Below are 27,527 nucleotides of genomic sequence, written 5' to 3' on the forward strand. Positions count from 1 at the left end.
TCAGCAAAACAGATCTTCAGAGGTCGAGGTTTTGACAGCATGTTAAATGGTTTTTTAACTGCACTGCCAGCAGGAGAAGCATTCTCTTTTTAGATAAAAATAGAAAGATACAAGTAACAGGGATTTTATTTTCAATGAAATATTTCAAATATACAAGAATAGATATAATGAACACTTATATACCTACCATCTGGCTGTGTCAAACCTTAACACCATGCCCTGTTTCTTCAATTGCTTCATTTCATAAAAAGTATTCTGATAACCATAGCTGAAGCCCACTAGGTGCCATTCATCTCTTTCCCTAGAGAATACTACATTGAATTTAATGTTTTCATTCTTGTGTGTATTTTTGTATTTTTACAGTATATTATGTGTGCATGAGCAATATGTAGTATTGTTTTACAAGGTTTGATTTTAAATGAGATATGTTATTGAGATTGTTCTGCAACTTATTTCACCCAGCTTTGGTGTTGAGATTTTATTATCCTGATATACATTTCTAATTTATCCATTTTATTTGCTACACGGTATTCTATTATATAAAAAATTATCTGTTCTCTTGTCAAGAGAGACTTCGGGTTTACAGTCATTAGCTAATATAATAGTGCTGGCATAAACACATTTTCCTTGTGTATACAGACGAAAATGTCCCTTAAAAATTCTTTATTAGATATTTCCAAATTGTTCTCTAAAGTACTTGAACCAGTTTACATCACCACCATCCTCCCAACATTGAGCACAAGTTCCTCTTTTTTCCATATGTTTCTAAGATTTTGCTTTTTATATTTGGATCTTTGATCCACTAGAATGTATTTTTGTGTATGGTGTGAGGTTGAGATCTAATGTATTTTTCCCAAATGCATAACCAGTTGTCCCAGAACAATTTAGTTGTGTTACCCCTCTGTCATATATCACATTTCTACACCCATGTCATATTGTTTCTGGGCTCTCTGTCCTGTTTCATTTGTCTGTTTCTTCATCAGTAGCATACTGTCTGAACTACTGTAGCTGTATAAAGTCTTACTATTGAGTTGGACAAGTTTCCTTCGTCTCATTCTTCAAAATTGTCTTGGCTCTGTGCTCTTCCACATTAATTCTGAGATAAATTTGTCAAGTTCTAATGAAGACTATTGAGACTTTTTTTATAAGATTGCATTGAAATTATAGATTAATAGGGAGAAAATATTGAGATTATTTTGTTGAATCTTCCAATCCATAAACATGTTATACCTCTCCATTAATTCATGTCTTTGAATATATCCTTCAATATTGTTTCGTAATTTTCTCCATAGAGGTATTACACATTTTTTTAAACTTTTCTTAGAGACCTTATAGTTTTTTGTGCAATTGAGTATTTTTCGTTTTTACATTTTTGTTTGTTATTACTGGAGTGGTAATGCTGTTGATTTTTTTAATATTGATCTTCTATCTGGCAACATTGCTGAACTCTTATTATAAAAGTGTCTGTGTCTTTTTGGAGTTTCTATATAGTGACACTATTTTTATATTTTTAAAAAACAATCATCCGTAAAACCTTAACTTCTCACTAGTCAGCTATTGTCACAGTCAAATACTCGATTAATTTCTGTACTCAGTACCTTCTCTCTGGGTTTACTTGTTGAAATACATCCTTTACCGTTTATTTAGTGAGTTTCCATAGGTGGCAAATTTTTCTTTTGTTTATCTGAAAGTTTCTTTATTTTCATTCTTATGATCTGTCTTTTCTCCAGTAAAGGATGCATCTTTATTATTGGCGATCTATGGTGTATCTAAGTATACATATATTTTTAAAGATACTCAGACTAGACTTTCAATTTGAGGACAAAAGCATTTTTATTCTAGAAAACTCTCGGCCATTATTTCTTCCATAGCTTCTAGGCCATTCCTCTCATTTATTTGTCTCTTTAGGTCTGGCCTTCATTTCGGGGGAGTTCTAGAGACTTACTTCTGTTCACTAATTCTCTTTTTGATAATATCCAATCTAAAGTTTATCCCACCTATAATTTGTTTCAATTATTATTTTTGTTTTCAGGATTTCTAATTATTTTTATTTCATATTTACCTGATTTCATTTCATTTCATTTCATAAGACGTGCTTATTTTATCATCCTTTTGTCCTTTTTAGTAGATGTTATTTTTTTTTTCTCTTGAAAGTCTTTGTTCTTTAAAATATTACCTGAAGTGAATTCATGTACTAATTATTTTGTTGGCAGTTCTTCTAACCCATTTTCCTCATATATTTTGGAATTTGTTTGTAAACCCTTTTGAATGGGAAGTAGTTTTTGTCTGTGTATCATTCCCTTTTCCTCCTCTTTGCTCTCCACTTCTCTGCTCATTCCTCCTGTCTTACAGCGAGTCTTCTAACCCAGCTCAGCCCACGCTAACACAGCCCCTGGCTTCAGGTTGCCCCTTCTTGCATGAAGCACTTTCATTGCTACATGTTTGGAGTACAGTGATGATTAAAGCATGAATTCATTGACCTGATCTGACAAAGGTCTGTGAAGCGTAAGATTTTGTCATAGAGGGTGAAGGGTGGTAACTGGTGGTTTTACTTCATGGGGGACTTTAGGTCCAGTTTATGGGAGGCTGCCACCATCATGGGGCTCTGCTGTACACCTTTCTGCTCAGCCTCTAGGGATTTGTCCTGAGATTCTTTGCTTGCTCTTGTATCTGTATTTTGCTCATTCACTTCTCCCATGTAATACTGTTACACCTTTCTACTCCATCTCTGCTCCTTCAAAAAATTTAACTCAGGCATGATGTGACTTACAGATTTTTGACAATTTAAAAAATTTGGTTAGTCAAGGGTAAAAAAGAGCACAGCTGAAATGTGTCCCTTTGATGTACCCTGTCCTTGCCCCCTTTCTAGAAACTTGGATTGGTCTGCTTGTGGTCATAGCCAGCATTACACTACTTCTGGTCTCCTAGGTCATTGAAAGGATCAGAACTTTTGAGAGCCACAGTAACACATGCTCCAGCTACTGAAAAGACTGTCCTGAGCTCATTCACATCTTTATATACTCATCTTGGTTTGTTCTGCTTTTCCACCCAGGATTCCCATTATACAGACATCTTCTTGCAAGTGTTTCCATTTCCGTCCTCTTCCACTCTGTACCTGGTGCCTGTAGAATCTGAAATAGCAGGGAAATGACGGTCAGCTTTCTGGAACCTGTGTTTTCAACAAAACTCTCTGATCCCAGATAAACCATGGATCTAGAGGTTGCAAAAGGACTGCTTATAGTACGTTCTCAACTGCTAAGTCCAGCCCCTGCCAAGCATTATCTGGTCTTGTAACCTGGGGAAGTAGGCCTTAGTAAAAGTAAGACTCTTCAAACCAGTCTTAACTTTATGAACAAAATTTATCATTTTTCTTTTAAATGAAGTACAGCAACCTTCAGTATCACTGTTGCTATCACATTGCATTCAGTCATACCAAGATATTCTCAGTGCCAAATACCCACTTCTGTTTCTTCTCTCTTTAGGACCTAGGGGTTTCAAAGATGTATGTGTCTATAACCTTTTAAATGTAACCATCTGGGGATACAGGGCTGGATTGAAGGAAAATGTCTTTGTAAAACTTTATAGTTTTGGGAAGCTCTGATTTTGGTGAGTTTTATTAGAAGGAGAAAATAAGATGTGCTTATTTTTTTAAAAATTACATTCTGGGGCTTCCCTGGTGGCGCAGTGGTTGAGAATCTGCCTGCCAATGCAGGGGACACGGGTTCGAGCCCTGGTCTGGGAAGATCCCACATGCCGCGGAGCAACTGGGCCTGTGAGCCACAACTACGGAGCCTGCGCGTCTGGAGCCTGTGCTCCGCAACAAGAGAGGCAGCAACAGTGAGAGGCCCGCGCACTGCGATGAAGAGTGGCCCCCACTCGCTGCAACTAGAGAAAGCCCTCGCACAGAAACGAAGACCCAACACAGCCAAAAAAAAAAAAAAAAAAAAAAATTACATTCTGAACCTGACTTCTTAGTATACAGTTCTAAATTTTTAAGTGTAAGAGCTAGAACATTAACACTTCTAGATGATAATCATGGTAGAACATCTTCATTACCTTAGAGTAGATTTCTTAGGACACAAAATAAACACTAACAATAAGCAGTTTACAGTGGACTTTATTAAAAATAAATACTTACGTTCAACAGAGGACACTGCTAAGATAATAAATACACAAGTAACAGACTGGGAGAAAACATTTGCAACATGTATATCTGACAAAAGACTTGTATCTCAAATATACAAAGAATTCCTATCCCTCAATAATAAAAAGACAAAACATCCCATAAGAAAGAGCAAAAGACAAGATGCTTTAGAAGGTAGAGGATTGGCCAGTAAAAAAGCACATGAAAGAGTACTCAGCATCACCAGTTATCAGTGGAATGCAGATTTAAACCACAGTAAGATACTAATTCCAGTTCTAGGTAATTTTGCTGCAAATAAAGTGAAAACATATGTCCACAAAAAGACCTATACAACAATGTTCATAATGCTATATTTATGCGAGTCCAAAACTGGAAACATCCCAGGGGTCCATCATCAGAATAAACAGTGTAGTATAGTCAAACACATTAGAGATAGTCATAGAATATACCAGCAAGGTAAAAGCAGTGAACTGCTGATAAATACAACATGGATGAATCTTTAGAACACGTTGAGCAGCCAGACATGAGAATCTCAACTTTATGATTCCACTTAAATAATATTCTAGATTAGTCAGAGCTAATCTATGATAATAGAAATCAGATTAAAAGGTCAATGGTTGCTTGGTGATCAACTGGGAGGGGTCATAAGGGAACTTTCTGGAATGACAAATATTCTCTAACTTGATGGGGTGTAGGTTACATGGGTTATGGATGGTCAAAACTGATCTAACTGTATACTTAAATCTGCATAACGTAAAATCTTTTTAGAAGATTTACTCAGAGTGAAAGGTTGAATAGGAAGTATTGGAAGAAAATATACTACTTTTATCTGAAAAGGATTTGAATCTATAAAGAACTCTACAAATCAATAAGAAGAAGACAAACATATTTAAGAATGGGCATGTATGGAAAGCTGGTTGGATTTTATTTTTAAACATAGTATAAACACGTAGGGCCAGTTTATTGTCTTTTGTTTAAATTATGTATGTGTGGGGTTCAGATTGCTGTTCATTCTCTGGATTCTGTTTAGGGAAACTGAAGGGCACAGGGATATGCATACTTCCTAGGGGCCAGCCCTCTCCTGTTAGACCTAGACAAGGTGGCTCTTCCCACCACCCCCATCTCTGTGTTCTTATTTGAGATAATCCTGGATCCTTGTGCCAGGAGCCTAGCCAACCTGTGAAGAAAAGTTGGTCTTGTGGTTATCCCGTGAATGACTTACTTGTTAGGTTTTCTAAACTTTGTTTCATTGGTATGACTAAGGAATGAGCAAATGTAACCCTACTGGAATTCGAAGACTCAGACTCAGGTTTTGGTAGGCCTGTGTGTATCAGAATGATGGGAGGGAGCCCACTTCTGAGCTGGAGACTGTACTGTTGAAGATGAGCCTTTCGTGTCCCGTCTTTCGTGGGCGTGTATATAAGAATGATTGTCAGGGAGATTTATTACTGACTTGAGATTTATTACTTACATGAGGAAAGTTTCTACCACACCTTTTTCTTATTTGCCCTCTTTTTTTTTCTTTTTTAAGATGTGTAATTGCTTTTTTTTTTTTTTGCTGCGTTGGGTCTTTGTTGCTGCCCACGGGCTTTTCTCTAGTTGCGGTGAGCGGGGGCTACTCTTCGTTGCGGTGCACGGGCTTCTCATTTCAGTGGCTTCTCTTCTTGTGGAGTGCGGGCTGTAGGGCGTGCGGGCTTCAGTAGTTATGGCGCACGGACTCAGCTGCTCCGCAGCATGTGGGATCTTCCCACACCAGAGATCAAACCCATGTCCCCTGCATTGGCAGGCGGATTCTTAACCACTGCGCCACCAGGGAAGTCCTATTTGCCCTCTTAAATGTCAGAATGTACTTAGAAAAACCAGAGAGAAGTTTTCAGCTTCCCATTGTCAGTATATAGAACTTGGATATTTCTCCTGTATCACTCAACTACTAAACCACCCACCCACAACAACAGGTAGTTACTGAGCCTCTTGTTTTGTAGCCAAACAAGCATATACAACTAGTCCACACACAGCTGTGGGAGTGTGCTGATGACTCATTAGCGTACTTTCATTTCTGAATGTTAGGAACTAGAAGTAGAAGACGTTTCTTTCCTTCTTCCCTTCCCTTTCTCCCTTTCTTTCTCTCCCTCTCTCTTCCTTGGGTCTTCTTTGCTGTGCGTGGGCTCTCTCTAGTTGTGGTGCGCGGGCTGCTCATTGCGGTGGCTTCTCTTGTTGCGGAGCATGGGCTCTAGGCGCGCAGGATCAGTAGTTGTGGCTCGTGGGCTCTAGAGCGCAGGCTCAGTAGTTGTGGCACACGGGCTTAGCTGCTCCGCAGCATGTGGGATCTTCCCGGACCAGGGCTCGAACCCGTGTCCCCTGCATTGGCAGGCGGGTTCTTAACCACTGCGCCACCAGGGAAGCCCCAGAAGACATTTCTTGCTCCATGTGCCCCACACACCTGCGTGCTCAGAAGGCCAGGTACCTTGACCGCAGTTCTTATGCCTCAAAGACCACCTGTCTATGTCATAGGTAGAAATCACTGCAACTCTCTTTGGTTGTGGGCTGGGGGAACTAAGAGCTGAGATTCTTGAGTTCTCAAATTCTGTCCCTGTGTTCATGTCATATAGTCTGTTTCAGGCCTTGTAATATTCCCTGGCCCTTTTGGATTTCTTGGATTTTATTTTCCTTCCTTTCCTTTCTCACTTGACATTATTATCAGTCCTTGCTTGTGAATCTTTTTCCATTCAACAAGGTAACAGAAATCTTCCATCACTGTTGATTAGATTGTCTTTTCACACCCTTTTTAAAACCTTTCATTGGCTTTAGAATCAATTTTTAAACCTGCCACTAAAAGCTCTAATGTTAAAAAAAATGTCTTCCCAGTAACACTGTTGCCCTCAATCTCATTAAGAATACTTTTAAATGCAGAAGTTAGAAAATGGTGAATAATTATAGCTGTTCCTGGAAGTCATTGTGTTCCTTAGTAATTACATGTTGTTATCTTTGGTTCTGCTTCCTTGACAGTTCCATCAAATTGTGAATGATTGTCTTGAATTTAATGAAATTCACTCCTAGCAGAAAACTGTTGTTGGGTCACAGATTCAGCAGCAAAGCTGTGATGCTGATGTGGGAATAGGGATGTTTATACCCTTTGTGTTGACAGAAGTTAATTTTGGGGACATGTCATGTGGGCTTTTCTTAAGAACATAAACATTTCACAAAATGAAAGCCAGAGGCTTTCTTAGCAATCAGACAAGAGCCAGTTCTGCTTGTCAGGGAAATGGGACAGCGTGAGTTCTCATCAGGTATATGCCTTGCTTAACTGAAGCTCAAGTTCCTTCTCTTTGGTTCAGAGCTCTGAACTTGGATATTCAGTGTCTGTCTTTACTCCACCGTCCCTAAGCAATCCACCTTTGGCACTGGGTCTTTTGCAGGGTGAGAAAGACTGGCAGAAATATGAGACTGCTCGGCGGCTGAAGAAGTGTGTGGACAAGATCCGGAACCAGTACCGGGAAGACTGGAAGTCCAAAGAGATGAAAGTCCGGCAGAGAGCTGTAGCTCTGTACTTCATCGACAAGGTGAGAGCATCTTCCTGTCACGTCGTCTACCATGTGCATCTTAACGGAGATGTGGGAAGTATTTACTCCTCCAGACCCTGTGCTATAAGTACTGTTGGAGAGGCAGTGACAGCCCAGACACCTGGGGTCCTGCTCACCTGATCTCTGGTCCAGTAAGGAAGGTGGAAGTGGAGAGAGAGATGTTCAGTGTCTGATGCTGTCTAGATACAGTCTGCCTAATAGGAGGATCTTCACGAATCTGAATGTGCCAGAAATACTGACATTTTCAAACTCTTTCTGACAATGCACCACCCCCCAAAATTCTATTTTATATCACAACGCAACACATAAATATGTTTGTGTGTAACTGAAACAAATGTTGCACAAAATAATGCTTAGCCTTTCTATGAGCAGTGAATTCTGATTTTTTTACTTTCTTGTTTTTAAAAAGGATGGTTATTAATCCTTAAAATTGGTTAAATAATCTGCCAATGTATCACAACTACAGTTTAGAAGTCAGTGCTTTGAAGATCAGTTTCTCAGCACTCTTTTGGAAGAAAAAGATTTCATGTTTTCCCCCGGTTTTGCACTGAGTATATTTATTTTAACACAAGTTCTTAATTGTCTTAAAAATTTAGCAAAATTACAAGGCTAGCTTTTTGAGTCTGATTGCCCAGAGTTTTAAATATGTTCTTTCCACTATCCCCATTTGAAAGGACAAGAGTAAACAGAAGCTTAGATTTCTGGGAAAGTTTAATATCCCTTGATGATCCACACTTCATTTTATAAGGGAAGAAGCAACAATGCAGATCTGGAATTCCCAGGCCTTGCAAACTGATGCTCTGTTCCCGAAGAGAATTGGGAGGCTTCTGATTTTGGTTTCCTACAGATGTTGACGTTTCTTCATTCATGCTTATCTTTTTTTTTTCTTCCTTCTCTCATCCCTGGACAGCTTGCTCTGCGAGCGGGCAATGAGAAGGAGGAAGGAGAAACAGCGGACACTGTGGGTTGCTGCTCACTTCGTGTGGAACACATCAATCTGCACCCAGAGTTGGATGGTCAGGAATACGTGGTAGAGTTTGACTTCCTGGGAAAGGACTCAATCAGATACTATAACAAAGTCCCCGTTGAGAAACGAGTAAGTTAATGTGGCCTGAGCTCCCTGGCCTGTTTTTTCATTCATTCATTCAACAAGCATTTGTTGAGTGCTTTTTCTGTGCTCTGTGCTTTGCTGAACACTAGAAGAAATGGCTTGAAAGAGAGTGGAGAGGTACTGTTTGGTGTCCTGTGTACCTCCTTTTAGTCCCTGCCCCTCACCCCTCACCCCATGCTACTTTACTGGGAACGAGGGGCCATCTCCTGTGGCAGCATTCAACAGAGAATGCTATAGAGAGTTGGCCCTCACAACGAACTGCACATTAGGTTTATCCCATCACACTGTTTTAATGATCTAACCACACTTCAGTATTCCCTGGTCATGTTGCAAATTTGTCATTTTCGTAGCATTGCTCAACTTTCCCCCAACTCCTCATTCAGCAAAAAGGTAGCCCTTGAGTCCCCGGATCTCTGAGCCCATAGCTGAAGAGGGTGCTGCAGCACCATGGTCCCCCAGAAGTACTGGACTTGAACTGGAGACCTTACAGAGTGCAGTACCCCAGTAGTCCAGCCCTTCAGCAGTCTGATGTTTCATCAGTAATTAGGTTTTGCTGGCTGTGGAAATGTTCCAGATTAAACAAAGCTAAAGAGATCTGACAGTTAAATGTAATATCTGAGTTTAGGTTGGATTCCATACCGGGGAGGTAAAGAACATCATTGGGTCAACTGACAAAATTGGAATATGGACGATAGATTGGATAAAAATGTGTCAGTATAAATTTATAAAGCTGAGAAGTACTGTGTGTATGTAAGGGAATATCCCTATTCTTAGGAAACACACTGAAGTATTCAAGGGTAAAGGGCCATAATTATGTAAGTACCCAGAAATGGTTCTGAACAAATACTTGTGTATATACACGCATAAATGTGGAAAGGAAATGAGTGTATGTGTACACTGCACAAATAGGAAATGAGGTAAAATATTAATGGTAGGTGAATCTGGGTAAAGGATATGGGTGTTTCTTTGTACTCTGTGCGGTTGGTTGGTTTGTTGGCAAGTTTTAAGTTGTAGTTATTTCCAAAGTAGAGGTTTCAAAAATAATAATAATTAGGCTCTGCTCATTTCTTTTAGGTTTTTAAGAACTTACAACTATTTATGGAGAACAAACAGCCTGAGGATGATCTTTTTGATAGACTCAATGTGAGTGGGCAGACTGCACTGGGTTGAAGAGGGGTCCAGCCAGAGCCTCCCAAGCTCCTAAAGGAGAGGTTTGCCTGGGAGTGACTGGGGCTCTCCGCTCGGCCTGTCCTGGGACACCTGTATACCCTCCCTTCCTCAGGCACACAGCAAATCCATGGCCGAAGCCCTGGGATGGGGTGGACGAACCCTGCCTGTTATCCTCTGGCTCCTGCAGAGCCTTCCCTTGGCTGGATGCTCAGCCACCTGTGCTAGAGACCCAAGACCTGTCCCTGAAATCTTATTGGGGAAGATCTTAATAGGGAAGGATACAGTTGCTTTATTGGCCTGCTTAAGATTGAAGTGTGCTTCTTTGGGAGGTACATGCAACTCTGTATTCTGGAATTCTTCTCCCGTTTCCTAACTTCCCACTGGCAGGACAGTAAACTTGGCAAGGTGTAATTGCACTGGCATAAATGTCCTGGAGCTTGCCAGAAGGGCCAGGGTGGTATGTATGGCTTTTACCTAAATCCCAACATCCTCTTCGTTGCTTTGTCTCCTCCAGACCGGTATTCTAAATAAACATCTTCAGGATCTCATGGAGGGCTTGACAGCGAAGGTGTTCCGTACATACAATGCCTCCATCACGCTACAGCAGCAGCTGAAGGAACTCACAGCTCGTAAGTACTGCCTGACCAGATAGGGCCCATAGCCTTACCGATGATGACCACTATCCTTACTCAGCTAAGTCCTAGATCTGTTCTACTTTTCCTCCTTAACATTGTGACTGGAAACTTTTTCCCTCCATACCTCTAATAGAGGGCTAAGGCTTAGACGTATAAACAGATCAGTGCTGTTTCCCCTATTCCTACTCTAGCTTCTAGAATAGTTTTATGAAATGCTGACGGGCTTTCTATCTGCTCTGAAAATGCCTGCATTTGTGTTTTATATCTATGTTATTTAAAAGCTCATAGAATGAAGATAAAGTGCTATGATGTTCTGTTAAATTGGAGAGAGTAAGGTTGTCATGGTTACTAAAACAGCATAGGAGCAAATCCTTTCCCTGAGGTTTCTTTTTTTCCCTCCTAAGAGTAGGTAGTATTTGGGACTTCGCTGGTGGTCCAGTGGTTAAGAATCTGCCTTCCAATGCAGGGGATGTGGGTTCGATCCCTGGTCGGGGAACTAAGATCCCACATGCTGCAGGGCAACTAAGCCCACGTGCTCTAGAGCCCACGCGCCACAACTAGAGAGCCCCCATGCTGCAACTACTAAGCCCACGTGCTGCAACAAAAGATCCTGCATGTCACAATGAAGATCCTGCATACCACAACTAAGACCCGACACAGCCAAATAAATAGATAAATAAATAAGTATAAAAGAAAAAAAAGAGTAGGTAGTGTCCTCCTAAAAACTAGCTGCAGAAAGTATCACCAAGATCCACAAGCTTTTTTTCTCTGGAGCCTAGTCACTGCTGAATTTCCACTGTCCTCTAGAAATATGTCAAATGGTATTAGAAAATGGTATTCAAAAAGCCAAAGATGGGTATGTTGAGGGTCAGTATTTTAGGGTGGGGTAAAGAATGCTATATGACACAAGTAAAAACACTTTTTAGATGACACTTTGTATTTTTCTTTCTGAAAGATATAGTGCCTTGTGGTTTTAAGATGTAAAATTTCTGGTCCCTTCACTTTACCCTCCTCTACAGGCTCTTTCTGTCCCAATTCCCATATTTTCTTCAGGCTATTTTGGGTGGGTGGTTAGATGGGGGAGGTGGGCACTGAGGCAAGCAGATGATTCTCTTGACTCTCAGATTTTGACCTTGTGCCTTGGGGGAACCTGAATTGATCATCTGAATGAGATGAGGACCAGTAAAACCTTTATGTGAAGATAAAGCACTGGGGAAAGGGACATTGTGTGTTCTCTCTTCTTATACAGATGGACTCTTATTACCATGTTTCCTTTTTACAGCTGATGAGAACATCCCAGCAAAGATACTATCTTATAACCGTGCCAACCGGGCCGTTGCAATTCTTTGTAACCATCAGAGGGCACCACCAAAAACTTTTGAGAAGTCCATGATGAACTTGCAATCTAAGGTATTTTGGATGTGGATGGTGGGGTAGCAAAATGAAGAGAAGCATGTCTGCTATGGGCATTTATACTCCACCCTTCTGGCTGGGATATCAGAAAGGTTCATGCTAAATAAATGGAAATTTGGCAGTAGCTATTGCTGATCAAGATACTGAATATCAGGTACTCACTGTTCAGCAAGTCTTCATTCTGTGTTGAGAAGGTAAATTTGATGTACCCTCTTTGAAATACTGCTAATTATTGTCCTTATACATGAGGATAACGGATATAAAGATAGTCTTCACAATTCCTTTCCACAGCCCAGAAATACAACTATTTCCAAATTAGATTGTTTTAAATTGAAGATGATGAAACAATATTTAATTTCCCCCTAATCCTAGCACAACGATTTTTATTTCTACACATTCCACGTGAATCATATTTTTATATAGCTCATCATCAAACATCTGTTGAATACAGGCTGTGTGCCAGAGCTGCTGCCCTAGAGGGAGAGGGTGATGTGCAAACAACTAGATGCTGTTCCTCTTCCATGTGCCTCTCTCCTTCCTCCAGCTCTGCCTGGTACTGAGCTTTTAAGCAGCAAGGCACTTAACATTTGATGATGTGCATTTCTGTTTTACCAATGGCTACATAACAAATCCATTCTAATATATTAATCCACAATGAGAATTTGTAGATATTTCACTACAAAGCAGACACATGGGTTACATAGTAAACCAATTATCTTGAAATAATGTTTACCAAAAAGTCTGATATAGTAACAGATGTCCTTCCTTATTAATTTATTAAGTTAGATCTTAGATGGGTCTAATAATTACTGTAAATGTCAAGGTAGTCATGAATATAAACGATACTTTGATTTCTGCAGCAATTATAATATGAAAATATATGAACTAGCTATGGGTGATAAAGTCATAGATACTACTGATATTACTGTGTTTAATTGCCCACACTCATAACTGAAGAGGAAATGATGAGTTTCAACTAGAGGTTAATTAAACTACAGATTGATTCTTTTCCATCTGCGTTCACAGAATACTGTACTTGGACAACTGGAGTTTAAAAACTACTGCTGTAGAGTGAGGTTGCACATGTTTTCAGGCCCAAGGTGTTTTCCTTCTGTTGAAATTTCTTCCAGATAGATACCCAGGTGTAGTACATATAGGTCAAAAGACACACACAACCTGCAGTTCACGCTACAGATGCCATCTGGCTTTCCTGAAATGATGCACACATCCACAGTAAATAAATGTGTGTCCATAGACATCTCAAATCCTTGGATCATGTGACTGGCAGGCAAAGAACCTGTACAGACCGCCCATGCTAGCAGCTCTGTTAATGGCAGTCATCTGGTGCCGTTTACTCTCCTCATGCTGTCATTTCAAGCCAGAAATAAAAGCATGACTATTCAGGTGGTATTTACCTAATTCAGGAGACCCCTCCCTGGAGCATGAGGAGGCCTTTTGTTGGTCTTACTCTGGAACCACTGTTTGGGCACCCAGGCTGCCTGCCAGACGAGCCCTCTAAGCACAGGAACCATCTCCTGTGTGCCCACAAAGCAAACACATGCCCCTGTTTGCCAAGTGAATCAATGGAGTCTTTGATGCTTTGAGAGAATTTGACATAGCCTGCCAATTTAGCATTCACAGAAATGGTTAAAAGATTGTGGTTTGTTGCATTTCTGGCCTAAGAATCTGGCTAGTGGTGTCTGTGATGCTTTTGTGTCAGTTCCTTCAGCTTGACTTTGGACAACATAGATGTTGGAAGTAAGCCATTCATAGTAGAACACATTTAATGATTCTCTCACAATGGTGACCTCTGTTTCCAGTCTTAGGCTGTGCGTGTAAATCTAACAGACAATTCCAGGCCGAGAGCAACAGCTCAGTGTGTATGAGTCAGGCATGTATTTACTCGGCAGAGGTTCCCTTGACCTTACAGGTTAGCAAGGTAATAACAGGTCAGGAGTTCTCCTGCTCCCAGCAGTGTGAGCTCACTGCTTTGGGGCTCTAACTCCACAGTGTTGCTTAAGTAAGAAGAACTTAGAACTGGTTCTTTCAAGCAAGAAAGACTGGAACTGCCTTTTTCTCTTCCTTTAAAGACTGGGTCCCCATGAGATTTCATTTGGAAAAAGAGCTCCACAGCTAAAAAGTTTTCAAATCTGCTTTGGGTGATAACCATTTTAATTTCCTTCCCATCTCAGTTTTCTCTCCTTTTGAAAACAGAATGCCAAAGCCAGGCCATGCCATGTATTGGCTTGGAACAGACTAAGCTGAGCTGTTTGGCCTCCTGGGTACCTTTTAATTGCCATTTTCTAGTCCCTCGGATATTCTCTTCAGTGCATCCTTCTTTCTTGAGAAGCTGGCAGCTCCTTCCCAGAGTGCTGGTAGAATCTGAGGAATGAGCTGTGCTCAGTAGATGCAAGGACCCTATCTCAGCTTCATAAAGAGTATCTCCTGCAGTAGTATTCTTGGAATGGAAGCGACAACCTGGCACAAGAGCCATTTGATAAATAGCTCTCACCTGTAGCCCTCCTCTCCCAGTATCTAAAACCAAAGTGTTCTCTGACTGAAAGATTAGCACCCACATTCCCAGTCCCAGTGGGTTCTTTTCCCTGAGCTTCTGGATTAATGCGGGCCCTGGGTCACTGCCTGTAAAACCCTCATTTCTTCAAGGGTGACTGAAGAACGTAAATGGGCAAGTAGCATTTGAATTCAGCACCCGCTGCACATCTACTCTGTGCCTTCATGAAGCCACCCCTAGTTGTTTTGATCTGGCAAACCACCAAGACAGCCTGCCTGGTGTAGACAACTTCTAGGTTTCATCTTCTCTTGAGGAACTTCCAGGTTTCATCTTCTCTGGGCTTACTTTATTCCTGAATCTTATTGTCCTTTCCCACCCAGATTGATGCCAAGAAGGAACAGCTAGCAGATGCCCGGAGAGACCTGAAAAGCGCTAAGGCTGATGCCAAGGTCCTTAAGGATGCAAAAACCAAGAAGTACGTGCCTGGTGTGATACAAAGCTGGGGGTTGGTTGTGAGAGAAAAAAGGGCGGAGCACCAGCCAGAGGCCCTAGCTTCTCTAGGGTGTCTGAGTGGTGTCTTTTAGAAATCTCTGTACCTGGGGCTTTTCTGCTTTTACTGCCCCTGGATGGCACCATGGGGTTGCAGTGCTCTTGTCCAGAGGCCAGGCCTGGCTCTTGATGACTTCCTCTCTTCCAGGGTGGTAGAGTCAAAGAAGAAGGCTGTGCAGAGACTGGAGGAGCAGTTGATGAAGCTTGAAGTACAAGCCACAGACCGAGAGGAGAATAAACAAATTGCTTTGGGAACCTCCAAACTCAATTATCTGGACCCGAGGATCACCGTGGCTTGGTAAGCACCGCACCCTTCTTGAACTCCACCTGCTGGCTTGAGAAGGGTGATGGGGGTTCCAAGAGCATTGTCAGCTTTCACATGCAGTTCCTACGCTGCACACTTAAGAGTCCTCTGGGAAACCTCTGTCTTCTGCTGTGCCCACTACAAATGCATTGGAACATCCTGGACGGTCCTAAATGGTCAACACTGTTACACCATCTTGGAGTGTGTTTATGTCTGTTAATGCAGGTATGGTCCCTACCCCTAATGGAACTTTAGGACAAGAATGGAGACTCTTAGTCCTTATTGAAGGAAAGATACAAAAGAGCCCACCCATCTACCTACACTTTAACTTTTCAATATATATATATATATATATATTTTTTTTTTTTACAAGTGAAGGAAGTAAGGTATGAACAAGGAGGAAAAAAAAAATGAGAATACAGATCTGAGCAACCTATGCAAAGAGATTGCGTTACTGTTTGCTTGTTTCCCTGGACCACCCCCCACCCACCGGCCCCAGCATCCAAAATAAATGGCTTTTTTGGAAGATGCTTATTAATTAACTTGAGTTATTAGCTTCTGGGCCTAGGAGGAGCAGTCATCTCCTATGGCCCTGCTCCTCTGGGCCGGGGGTTCCAGCGAGCTCTTGTACCCTTTCTACTCTTTTTGCCCTGTTTGGTGCTGGAGGTTTGGTTAGCTTGACAGGCAATAGACTGCAGTGGTTAAGAGCATGGACTCTGGAGCCAGACGGCTTGGGTTCACTTTTCAGCTCCATGCTAACTAGCTGCATGAGAATGAAAGCAAATTACCTAACTTCTCTGCCTTAGTTTTTCATATGTACCTTTTTCATTTGTACATCTATAATAGCATCTACTTTAAAAGTCTTTGTCAACATTAAATGAGTTGAGCACATGAAGCTCTAAGAAACATGTCTGGTACCTCATTAACTCTCATTCTCACCAGATGGATGTGAAGGAGAAGGTGGCACATCCAAGCCTCAGCCTTGGGTCTGGCCCGTTTGTTCCCTGAGACACACTAATCCCCGTTCTTTCTCCCTTGTCTGCAGGTGCAAGAAGTGGGGGGTCCCAATTGAGAAAATTTACAACAAAACCCAGCGGGAGAAGTTTGCCTGGGCCATCGACATGGCTGATGAGGACTACGAGTTCTAGCCAGTCTTGAGGGGCAGGGTTCTGTGAAAAGGAACAGTGTGGTTTGGGGCAGATGGATAAACTGTGAGCCTCGACTGCCCTCGCACCTGAGGGAAAGAGGCAGCAAGTCTTAACAAAGCAACATCTTTGAGAAAAGATAAACCTGGAAATATTATAAGGGAGAGCTGAGCCAGTTGTCCTATGGACAACTTATTTAAAAATATTTCAGATATCAAAATTCTAGCTGTATGATTTGTTTTGAATTTTGTTTTTATTTTCAAGGGGTCAAGTGGATGGGAATTTGTCAGAGTTCTGCCAGGCAAATTCACTGTTTCACTGAAACATTTGGATTCTCTTAGCTACTGTATATGAAGTCCGATTATATTGGTGCGTTTTTACAGTTAGGGTTTTGCAATAACTTCTATATTTTAATAGAAATGAGTTCCTAAACTCCCCTCTCCCCCATTTCAGGAATTGAAAATTAAGTAGAACAAAAACCCAGCGCACCTGTTAGAGTTGTCACTATCTATTGTCATGGGAATCAGTTTTCATTAAACTTGAAGCAGTCGTGACATCGGCAGTGTTTTGGTTCAGACACCTGTTCACAGAAAAGCATGATGGGAAAATATTTCCTGACTTGAGTGTTCCTTTTTAAATGTGAATTTTTATTTCTTTTTAATTATTTTAAAATATTTAAACCTTTTTCTTGATCTTAAAGATCGTGTAGATTGGGGCTGGGGAGGGATGAGGGGGTGAGCGAGTCTAAGGATAATGAAATAATCAGTGACTGAAACCATTTTCCCATCATCCTTTGTTCTGAACATTCTCTGTGCCCTTTCAGATACCCATCTTTTTCATTTTAAACCCCAGTCTTTCACTTGAAAGATTTTATTGTATAAAAAGTTCCACAGGTCAAAAATTTAGAGGAAAATGAGTATTTGGTCCAAAAAAGGAAAAATAATCAAGATTTTAGGGCTTTTATTTTTTCTTTTGTAATTGTGTAAAAAATGGAAAAAAAACCACATAAAAAGCAGAATTTTAATGTGAAGACATTTTTTGCTATAATCATTAGTTTTAGAGGCATTGTTAGTTTAGCGTGTGTGCAGAGTCCATTTCCCACATCTTTCCTCAAGTATCTTCTATTTTTATCATGAATTCCCTTTTAATCAATCAACTGTAGGTTATTTAAAATAAATTCCTACAACTTAACGGAAACTTGGTGTCTGCCTCTTTGTCACCCAGGGCCCCAGGCCAGAGTGGAGCTCTGGGGCTGGGACTTGGAGTGGGATGTGGTCTGCCTGCTCCGGTGGTGCCTTCCTCCCCAGGAGCTGGGGCTGGGCCAGGCCTGGAAGGGGCTGCATCTGTCCTGCTGCCGTGGGTGTGGGTCAAAGGGGAGGGAGCCAGAGTCCACATCCTTAGAAAAAGGCAGGCCCAGAAAGTGAGGGCGAGTACCAAAAATCTACAAGAACACGTGGGGTGCAAGAACTGTATTTGGAGCCTAGGGTAGGTTTATTGAGCAAGATGGAGCAAGTGTATTCAGGAGGCAGATTTTGGAACACTTTCCATGTGTGCTGGCAAGAAGCAGTAGGAGCTTCTTTGGGTTTGCTTATGTGGCTAAGGTTACTGTCAGGATGGTAGGAATGAAGGGTACTAAGCCAATCAGAACACTGGATCCCAGAAGCTCTCTCCCAGATGGAATGCAGACTTCTCCTTTTGTTGATTGATTGAGAGAGGGAGTGGCCTGTGACCACTTCTCTGTGCTCTAGTACCTGAGCTGGCCAGGGTCCCTACAAAAATTGTTTTTCCATTCATCCTAGGTTACAGCTAAGTCTGGAATTAGGTTGAAAGGTGAGGTCTCCTGGTCAAATGGAGCAGGGGGCATGAAGGCCAAAGTGGTCAGAATTGGTCACTTTTAGCTAGCCCTAAGCCTTCTAGCTTGCCAGCATGCACAGGTATATTCTGGGAGGAGAGCCATCTCCTTGACGGTCTCTGAACTTCCTGGGGCTGGGCCCACTGCAGAGAATCCTGAGGGGTCCTTGGCAGCCTGTATGTCACTGGCCAGTGAGGGAGGCAGCATTCACCCCAGGGAATAAAGGAGGTTATGCAGCCACCATTGCTTTGGAGCAAGAGATTGCAGCCAGGCATTTTTGAATTCTATGGTTCTGGGGTAGCTAGACCACTGAATGTAAGGAACAGTAACAAGAGAGGCTCGTCCAGTGCCTTATCAATACACTTCAGCAGGACATGCCACAACCAGAGGACAAACCTTGGACCACAACTAGAAACCGGGGACAGGCGGCCTTACAGGCAGATTTTACTGATGAGCAGAAACTTGTGCCCACCTTTCCCGGCAAGGACCTTCCTTCTGCTGAGGGCAGGTGCAGGGCAACTAGGTACTGGTCAAGAACGGTTGTGAAGGACATCCTGGGTGGTGGCAACAAGGCTGGGAGAGCAAGCCAGAGAATGGGAAGCTGACCTGGCCACTGCAATGAGGGAAGAGTCTAGACAGGTAGGTGAGGTCCAGGTATGAAGGGCCCTGAAGGATGCTTGAAGACGGAGTCAGGAGACCCACCCCTTCCTGTTCATCTGGCAGGTAGGTTCCCTCCTTCCGCTTCCAGCCTTGTCTGGGAGCAGAGGCCAGATGTGCAGGGTCTGACCCACTCCCTCCTGTCAGGCTTCTCCATGATGCTGGAGTCCAGCTGTGGGCAAAGGGAGACCGCTTCCACACGCTACCCCAGCCAGACATCCGGGTGCTTGCTCCTCCCTCACCCGCCACGTCTGGTCAGCCCGTCCTGTCCGTTCTCCCTGTCAAGTCTACCTCAGGCCTCTCCCACGTTAAAAAAAAAAAAAACGAGAAAAGAAACCACAACTCCCAACCCTTTCCAGCCACCACCCCCTCCCTCTCTCTGTTTCACAAGCACCTGGAATGAGTCATCTCTACCACCCCATCACTCCCCCACCCACTGCAACTAGCTTCTGCCCCATCTTGCCTCCAGTTCCCCCTCCGCTCTGACCACAATCACCCATGGATGAGCAACCAAACCACTAAATGGGCTCTGCTTCTGCATCTTACTTAAACTCACTGTGGCACTGGACACTTGACCACTTTTTTTAAATTACTATTGATACCTTACATATCATAAATCCACCCATTCCAACTGTACAATGATTTTTAGTAACTTTAGTGAGTGGTGTAGCCATCAACATAAATCAGTTTTAGAACTTCTTCCCCCCAGTAAGATCCCTCATGCCCACATACAGTTAATCCCCATTCGCACCTCCAGACTCCACTAATCTACTTTCTCTGTAGATCTGTCTTTCCTGGACACCTCACATAAATGGAATCATACAACGTGTGACCACTCCCTTAGAGCACTTCTCTCGGGTTTCCATGGTGCCACCCTCTCCTGATTTTACCCCTCCCTCTCAGGCTGTTGCTTCTGTTTCCTCCTCTATCAGGTCCTTAACTGCTGTGGTTCTCTTCTCAGCCTAGCTGATTTCATTCACCCTTGAACATGATGACCCCCCATGTCTGCACCTCCAGCCTAGACCCCCTTCCTGAGCTCCAGACACATACTGCACTGCCAACTACGGCTCAGTGGGGATGTCCGTGTTCAATCTCAAGTCTCTAGAACCAAGTTCAGTACCTACCACTCCAAGCCCACTGCACCACCATCCACTCTGTCCCCCAACTGGAACCTAGGGCAGCCGTCATCCTTCACATCTTTCTCTCACTTCCACAACCAGTAAATCACCAATTCTGATATCACCTCCTAAATACCACATACACCAAATATAGGTATTTCCTCCACAGAAAACTTAAAAAGAAAAAAATTTTTTTTCTTCTGAGAAAAGAGTTTACTTATATTTCAGTCCTTACAAAATCCCTCATATATTGAATTATTCTCTCAACTGTTTCGAACCAAAACGCACTTTTTGGAGAAAACACATTATCCTGAAATGACCTCAGTCAAGCTAGTTTTGGATGATTATAAGTAGTCCCTTGACAAAACCAGTAAACAAGGAGGCAAAGAAATTTACCACAGACTCGGTAATTATTTCTCACAATCCCAAGTATTACATGTAAACAGGCCTCTTCAAGATCACTTTAAATAGCAAAACGGTGTTGATTTTTTCAGGTTTGAAAATGGTACTGCAGTTATGTATGTATGTTTTTAAAGAGTCTTTTAGAAAAACACTGAAATATTTATAGATAACATTATAGAGCTAATATTTGTGTCAAAATTATATGGAAGCGGTTAGTGGGTAGAGTCTGACACAAAACAAGAGTGGCTACCAGTTCATAATTAAAGCTGGCTGATGCTATCCTGGATGCATTTCACTATGCTATCCTGTCTCCATTTATATACATTTGAAATTTTCTGTAACATTTTTAAAGCAATACAGTTTAAGTGGTGATTATGTAGATCATTAATATATATCTATGGGAGAAATGAAAAGAAACCTGTTTTAATGTTATACAAAAAGGTAATTATGCTTAGGTTAAAATTTCTAGTGATAGTATCACATACTGATTCAAAAAGTATTTTCTCTGCAACAACACAGATGAATCTCAAAAACATTATGCTGAACAGAGACCCAAGGGTACATACTCTATGATTCCATTCACATGAAATTTCAGAACTCACATAACTAATCTGTAGTGACAGAAAGTAGACAGTGATTGCCGGCTGGGGGCAGGGGAGACTGACTGTAAAAGGACACCTAAACACTTTTTGGGGTGATGGAAATGTTCTATGACTTAACTGGGTGGAGGTCACATGAGGGTATACGTTTGTCAAAGCTCACCAAACTTCACACTTAAAATGGGTGCATTTTAGTTTATGTAAGTTATTCCTTAATAAAGCTCATTTTTCAAAAGTGCTCTTTCTCGACTGAGAAAGATGACGTGCTTTCAGAAATTATACTAGATGACTCAAAAAGTGGCTTTAATGGCGACAACTATATAGAAGTCAAAGATTCATGTAAAGAGGGACTTCCCTGGTGGCGCAGTGGTTAAGAATCTGCCTGCCGATGCAGGGGACACAGGTTCAAGCCCTGGTCCGGGAGGATCCCACACGCCGCAAAGCAGCTAAGCCCATGTGCCACAACTACTGAGCCTGTGCTCTACAGCCCGCAAGCCACAACTACTGAAGCCCGCGCACCTAGAGCCCGTGCTCCACAAGAAAAGCCACCGCAATGAGAAGCCTGCACACCGCAACGAAGAGAAGCCCCCACTCGCCACAACTAGAGAAAGCCTGCGCGCAGCAATGAAGACCCAACACAGCCAAAAATGAAATAAATAAAATAAATAAATTTAAAAAATAAAATATGTAACTAAATAAACTTATATGTGGACATCTGAATCATGCATCTCTAAAAATATTTATCAATACATTTTAGTTGCAAAAATAGCCACAAAACACCTGGAGTGACCTTATTGTGAAAACAGATGATTGACTGTCTTATATTTGGAGCTGCCATATCTTCAGGCACACCCCTCACTTTGCTCTGTCCCCACAGCCACCAACAGGTCTAGTAAGGTCAGCTGTCCCTTCCCAGTGCTCCAGGGGCCCTTATCACACTGAACTGTCATCTGTTGACAAACGTCTGTTGGCATTTCTCTCTCCACTACTGGAGTGGGAACTCGGTCTGATTCATTCTGCTGTCTCAATGCTATAGAGGAGGCATCAGGAGTGTTTGTTGGAAGAAGGGAAGAAAAGGTGGAAAAACAGCAGGTCCGGCCTGGCCTGTGCCAGCGGCTAGCAAGGGCACTCCCCTTCTCTGCCTGCAGCGAAGCACTTACAGTATCCCTGCCACCTCCCTGAAGAAGGGACATCTGGAGTCCAGCTCTCCTGCCTCAACATCTGGGTCCCATTAGAGGCGTCCATCAGCAAAGGGGAAGCAGAGAGAGCAGAGTCCCGGCCTGGTTTCCCCCTGAGGGACAGAAAACATGAGGCTCTGGAGCGGCTGAGAGTACCTCCCAGGTGTGCAAGAGAATAAGACAGAAAAAGTGTGAGGCCCAATGACTAAGGTGGAGCCAATGGATGGATACTGGGGACGAGAGCTCAAAAGACAAGACCGCAGGTTGTGGGATGGAGTTCAAAGTGCACTAAGGTGAATGCTTATTAAGTACCAGCTGTATGCTTAGGGGCAGGCTGGCTGACTCAAACGCTTGAGAAGGGCTGGTCAGACATCTAACATAAGAAACTACTGAGTAAAAATTTCTTAAAGTTTAAAGAAAAGGGATAAAGTTTCATGCGTGGATCAGATTTGATGCTGCAAGTCTATAAATCTGCCTACCTTCAACTGTGGAAGGGGCTTCACTAAGCTATATTTTTATACCTTCTATATTCACTTGAGGTCATTACAAGGAACAATGAAAGCTGTGTCGGCATTTGCTGTTAATCTGCTGAGAACATTCTCCACTATTTCAATCAAATAAGTGTCCACTTGAGAAACTTCTTTTATAATTTAAAGCCAGGAAAATTTTTCTCCCCCAAGGAATCAATTATCAGAATAGAAAGGGTTTTTGCTTTGGCTACCAGGAAGCTCAGCCAACATTCGAGTCTCAATCACAGCCGCCATGTTAACCCATATTAACCAAATTGCATTCCTCCTTCGGATAACAGCATATCCCATTTCTACAGTACAATATTTTTGCCTTTTAAGAAATGTTTAGAGTACTTAAAAGACTAAGAAAGAAGACGTTTGTGATGGGCACAGTGATGTGCCACTCAGATTCCCCTTCAAGGAAGCACTTGTTTCCGGGAAACCTGTCAGCTCCCCAAGACCACCGTGGCTGCAGACAGCTGTCTGGCCGAGGCTGTGCTCTTCCCAAGACAGCCCACATTCAATGGCTGATTGAGGTGCTGCAACAGAGCTCCCTGGGGGGCTGGCTGAGGCTGTCACCAGGCCTGAATCACAGCTTAACTTCTCCCTGCATCCCCTCCTGTTTCCTTCCCTCCCTTCCACAGTGTTGATCCCAAGGGCGCTCCCTAAAAAATGTTCTGCACACTAACCTCTGTCACAAAGCCTGCTTCCCAAAGAACCCAACCTGTAACAGTATTTAACCAAATAATTGAAAATAGAAAACACATCAGCTATGGGTATTAAGGAAGGGGTAAGAAAACACAATAAAACGTTCATACATACATGGAAGGCAACATAGCATGGACCCTGGATGGGTTTGCTACCTCTTAGCTATGTGTTCACGAGTATGTATGCCTCTTAATCTCTCCACGTCTCAATTTTTTTTCTGTGAAATGGGGATAATGAGAGAACTTATCTCAGTGCTGTAATGAAGAGTAAATGAGCCAATGGGGGTAAAGCAGTTATACTACATACCAAGTGCTGTTCTAAGTGTCTGCTAAATAAACACCTGTGGGGTCAGGCCCACAAGGCCAAAGGGGCAACTCGGCTGGGACTCCCCCCCAAACTCCAGGTACTGGTACTGGCGTAGCCGGAGCATGCTGAAGCATGAGTGTTGACAGAAATAGGCCCAAGCCGGGCTAGCTTTGGTGATGTCATCTGTGTGGGTCTTGCGTGGGTGCTGGGCTGCTCCCTCCCAGCCAGCGCAGCTGCAGGCACTGCCAGTAACACCCACGTACCCATATATACTGCTGAGCTGGGGGAAGCCCATACCAGTCACATCCTCTGCGCACCCTGCTTTCCCTGAACCTACTTTGGTGGAGGGAGGCACCTGAGGCCTGAGATGCTGGCTCAGAAGTCCCAGGAAGAAAATGGGGCCCTGTTTCCTGATTACGAGCCTGGCAGCAGACTGAAAATTTGAGATCCTATTGGCAGGGATTTCTGGAGCCCCCGGAGGCCCGGACCCAGAGGCAAAAGGAAAAGCAAAAGCAAAAGCAAGGAAGCATGGGCTACGTGTCGGGAAGCTCTCAGAAAATGGAAAAATGGAGATTTTTAAAAAGCATCACCACCCACAGGCTGCCCAAGTTGGCCCAAGAAGTAAATGAGGGCTGCAGCACTTAGGAGGCCTCCTGGAAAAACGGATTAGATCAGATAAGCAGGGAGGGGCCCAGTCAGCCCCAACCTGTCTTCCTGACCTCATCACCTCCCGTGTTCCCTCTCATTTGGTAAACTCTAGCCTTCTTTCTATTCCTAAACTTACTAAGCTCTTTCTGGTCTCAGGGCCTTTGTACATGCTGTTACCTCTGCCTGGAAAGTACTTTCCTCCAACCCACCTCTAATAATTCACCCAGCCATCTCCTCACATCCTTTAGGCCTCTGCTGATATCTTCCTTGTCTACTAGATCTCAAGTAAGTCTCCCTAATGTTTTAACTCATAGCGCTCTGTTCTTTTTCTCCATAGCCTCCATCATAATTGTCCCTACATAACAAAGTGTTTGTCTAATGTCTGTGAATTCCCGGGGCGCTGGTGCTGAGTTTCTCTTGTTCTCCTGACTCATGGTTCCGACACCTAGCACAGAGAAGCTCAAGGCCGTAGACAGGGGCAAGCACCACTTCAAGCCCCAGCAAGCCTAAGCCACACGCTGTGAGCACTCAAGTTCTGCACTCAGGTTTCCTGAGCCCAGGGTCAGCCACTCCCAGAGCCAGCCACGCCCAGGGCCTCCCTTCACCCTTGGTGATTAGCCAGCTAGCCTCCGTGTCCACTGTCCACTGACCACCAGCACCTACTGAAGCCAGTGGCTTTCCTGTGAGGCAGAAAATGCATGGCGTCAGACAGATTTGGGTTCAAATCCCCACTTGTTAGTTATGTGGCCTTGGGGCAAGCTGTAGAACTTCTCTGAATCTCAGTTTCTCATCAGTAAATTGGGAACAATCATCTCTGATTAGAGTAATTATGAGGATCAGGTGTGACAACATGTTGTAAACCTTGTAATGCTGGGCCGGACATTGGGTCAACTTTCATTCCCTCCCTCCTACTTTAAAGGTCTGTCACTAGGTGGCAGTCCATCTCAGCCACTCCACCTCCCCTTGGGTGGCTGAAGCCTACGAGCACAACACCTCAACTGCAGACTGAATTCTCGGCTCCTTGGGGGCTGCACTTGAGGGGAGCAAAACACACACACACACGCTACCACTACAGCAAAACAAAGTCAGAGGTAGCCCTGGACACTAGTCACCACCCAGCTGGGTGGACTGCCCGAGCACACACTTATAGGTACTCACACATTCCTGGAAGCCTGGATCTTTCTCTAGCATCAGCTGGGTGCTCTGCTGAGCCTCTTACCTCTGACGTGCAGTACGTTGTCCTGCTCTGTCTGGCTCTGCCTGGCTCAACATCCATCAGACAGGCTCCACTGTGACCGCAGGTGTCTTTAGTTTGGGCGGTGTTCCGTGACAGGGGCAGCTAGATTGCAGGGGTGAGTCTAGGGAGTGGCTGCTGGAAGACAAAGAGTGGGAATTATTCAAATAACCAACAAAAGGCCTTGTGGCTGGAGAATGGAGTGAAGGGGAGGTGGTGAGAGATGAAATGGGTGAGAAAGGGGCCAGACCACGTACGACCTGCTGGGCCAGGTAAGGAGAGTGGATTTTGTGTGCCATGGGAAGTTATGAATGGTTTGAGGCTGGAGGTCGGGAATCATGATTTAATTTCATTTTAAAGACTAGAGCATAGAGAACAGAAGCAGGCAAGACCAAGGAGGCTAAAGAGTCTGGATGAGAGAAGATGGGCCTTGCGCTCGTGGGTGGAGCGGAGATATCCGAAGGTAGAGTGAACTGGACTTGATAGATTGCTGTGGGGTTCAGGCAGAGAGAGGAATCAAGGGTATCTCCAATGGTTTTGGCCCAAGCATCTTAGAAACGTTTAATGCCACGTTCTGAGAATGTGAAGGCTATGGGAGAAGCAATTTGAAGAGGGAGGTGAGATGTCTGCGTTACGTGGGGACGTGGAGCAGGTAGTTGGATGCGGGGGAGATACAGCTTTGGCACTAGGGTGCCTGGGTTTGGCGGAGGAGGGGGGACGGGGGTGCTGACGCCATGGGAAGGGTCAGGTCGCCTAGGGAACTGACTCAGGACCCACCGCAGAGGAAGAGAAGCTTCTGGAGGTCGAAAGGCAGCGGCCAGAGAGGGAGGAGGAAAACAAGGGGAGTCGGGCCGGGAAAACCAAAGCTCCGGAGAGCATCTACAGGAGGGGCGCAGTGAGGTAGGGCCTGAGCCCGCGTCCTGCCGCGGGGAGACGCAGCGTGGGGTGCGGAGGACACTGGTCCAGGCAAGGGACAGAGGCGAAGACCACTGGAGGGCTTGCAGTGGATGCTCAGGCCTGGGGGACTACTCCGAATAACGGGACCCCCCCAAGGCCACACTGGCCACTGGGCCGGGACAAACGTGGGTCCAACAATCGTAGGAGCTGCCCGCGGGCCGGCCCTGGGCGGCCAGAAGGGAGAGACTGGACAGGCCGGCTGTCCATCAGAGCCTGCCGACCAATCCGCAGGAGGCCCCGCCCCCGCCCCGCCCCGGAGAGGGAGCGCGGAGGACCCGCCTCCGCCGGCGCCGCCGCCGCCGCGGGTGTGAGGCGAAGCGGCCTGGCCTGGTTCCCTCCTCCGGGCAGCCCGCCCAGGTACTGGATTTGGCTGGCGGGCCCGGGGGGCGCTCCGCACCCTCACCTCTCCTCCCGGTCGCTGCGCGGGCGGCGCTCCGGAAGCGGGCTTAAGGGAACTGCTGCGGCCGGGCCTGTGCGGGACAGTGGGCTGGGCAGCCGGCTGTGCGTGTGCGACTGACGGCCGGGCCGGCGCGAGGCTGCCGCGCGTGACGGGGCCGGCCGTGGCCACCAGGCTGTGTCCGGGGCCTCGTGAGGTAGCTCTGCGGACGAAGGGACTGGCACGTCGACCGCGGACGGCGCGCGCGCCCCCGGCCTGGGCCCGTCCGGGGGTCGCGGGGCGCAGGCGCGGTGGCGGGCGGCGGGCGGGGGTCCTCCCCACGGGCGCGCGGGCGCCTTTGTTCCAGGCGCGCGGGCCGAGGCGGGGCCTGCAGGACCGCCCCGCCCCCCGCTCAGGCC

At 44.4% G+C, this 27,527-nt stretch overlaps 2 protein-coding genes and 1 long non-coding RNA gene across 4 annotated transcripts in view; 2 read left to right on the top strand and 1 right to left on the bottom strand.

Annotated features, from left to right (window-relative positions):
- TOP1 (DNA topoisomerase I) overlaps window positions 1–17,755 on the top strand; it is an 87,276-nt gene extending 69,521 nt beyond the window's left edge. The window contains exons 14-21 of the mRNA XM_057530208.1: window positions 7,561–7,704; window positions 8,636–8,821; window positions 9,911–9,979; window positions 10,521–10,635; window positions 11,924–12,051; window positions 14,947–15,041; window positions 15,264–15,413; window positions 16,465–17,755. Of these exons, the coding sequence (XP_057386191.1) occupies window positions 7,561–7,704; window positions 8,636–8,821; window positions 9,911–9,979; window positions 10,521–10,635; window positions 11,924–12,051; window positions 14,947–15,041; window positions 15,264–15,413; window positions 16,465–16,567 (990 nt within the window). The 3' untranslated portion in view covers window positions 16,568–17,755. The remainder of the gene's footprint in view (window positions 1–7,560; window positions 7,705–8,635; window positions 8,822–9,910; window positions 9,980–10,520; window positions 10,636–11,923; window positions 12,052–14,946; window positions 15,042–15,263; window positions 15,414–16,464) is intronic.
- Window positions 114–27,246, bottom strand: LOC130704961 (uncharacterized). The gene is made up of 3 exons (XR_009005557.1): window positions 27,136–27,246; window positions 25,761–25,913; window positions 114–3,131 (listed from the first exon to the last, which is right to left on the bottom strand). It is a non-coding gene; the product is annotated as an uncharacterized LOC130704961 (long non-coding RNA).
- PLCG1 (phospholipase C gamma 1) overlaps window positions 27,191–27,527 on the top strand; it is a 35,350-nt gene continuing 35,013 nt past the window's right edge. For both annotated transcript variants that reach the window (XM_057530206.1, XM_057530207.1), the window contains exon 1: window positions 27,191–27,325. The gene's annotated coding sequence lies outside the window, so the exon portion shown is untranslated. The remainder of the gene's footprint in view (window positions 27,326–27,527) is intronic.

Source organism: Balaenoptera acutorostrata, chromosome 15 (assembly GCF_949987535.1).
Source record: "Balaenoptera acutorostrata chromosome 15, mBalAcu1.1, whole genome shotgun sequence".
NCBI lineage: Eukaryota > Metazoa > Chordata > Mammalia > Artiodactyla > Balaenopteridae > Balaenoptera > Balaenoptera acutorostrata.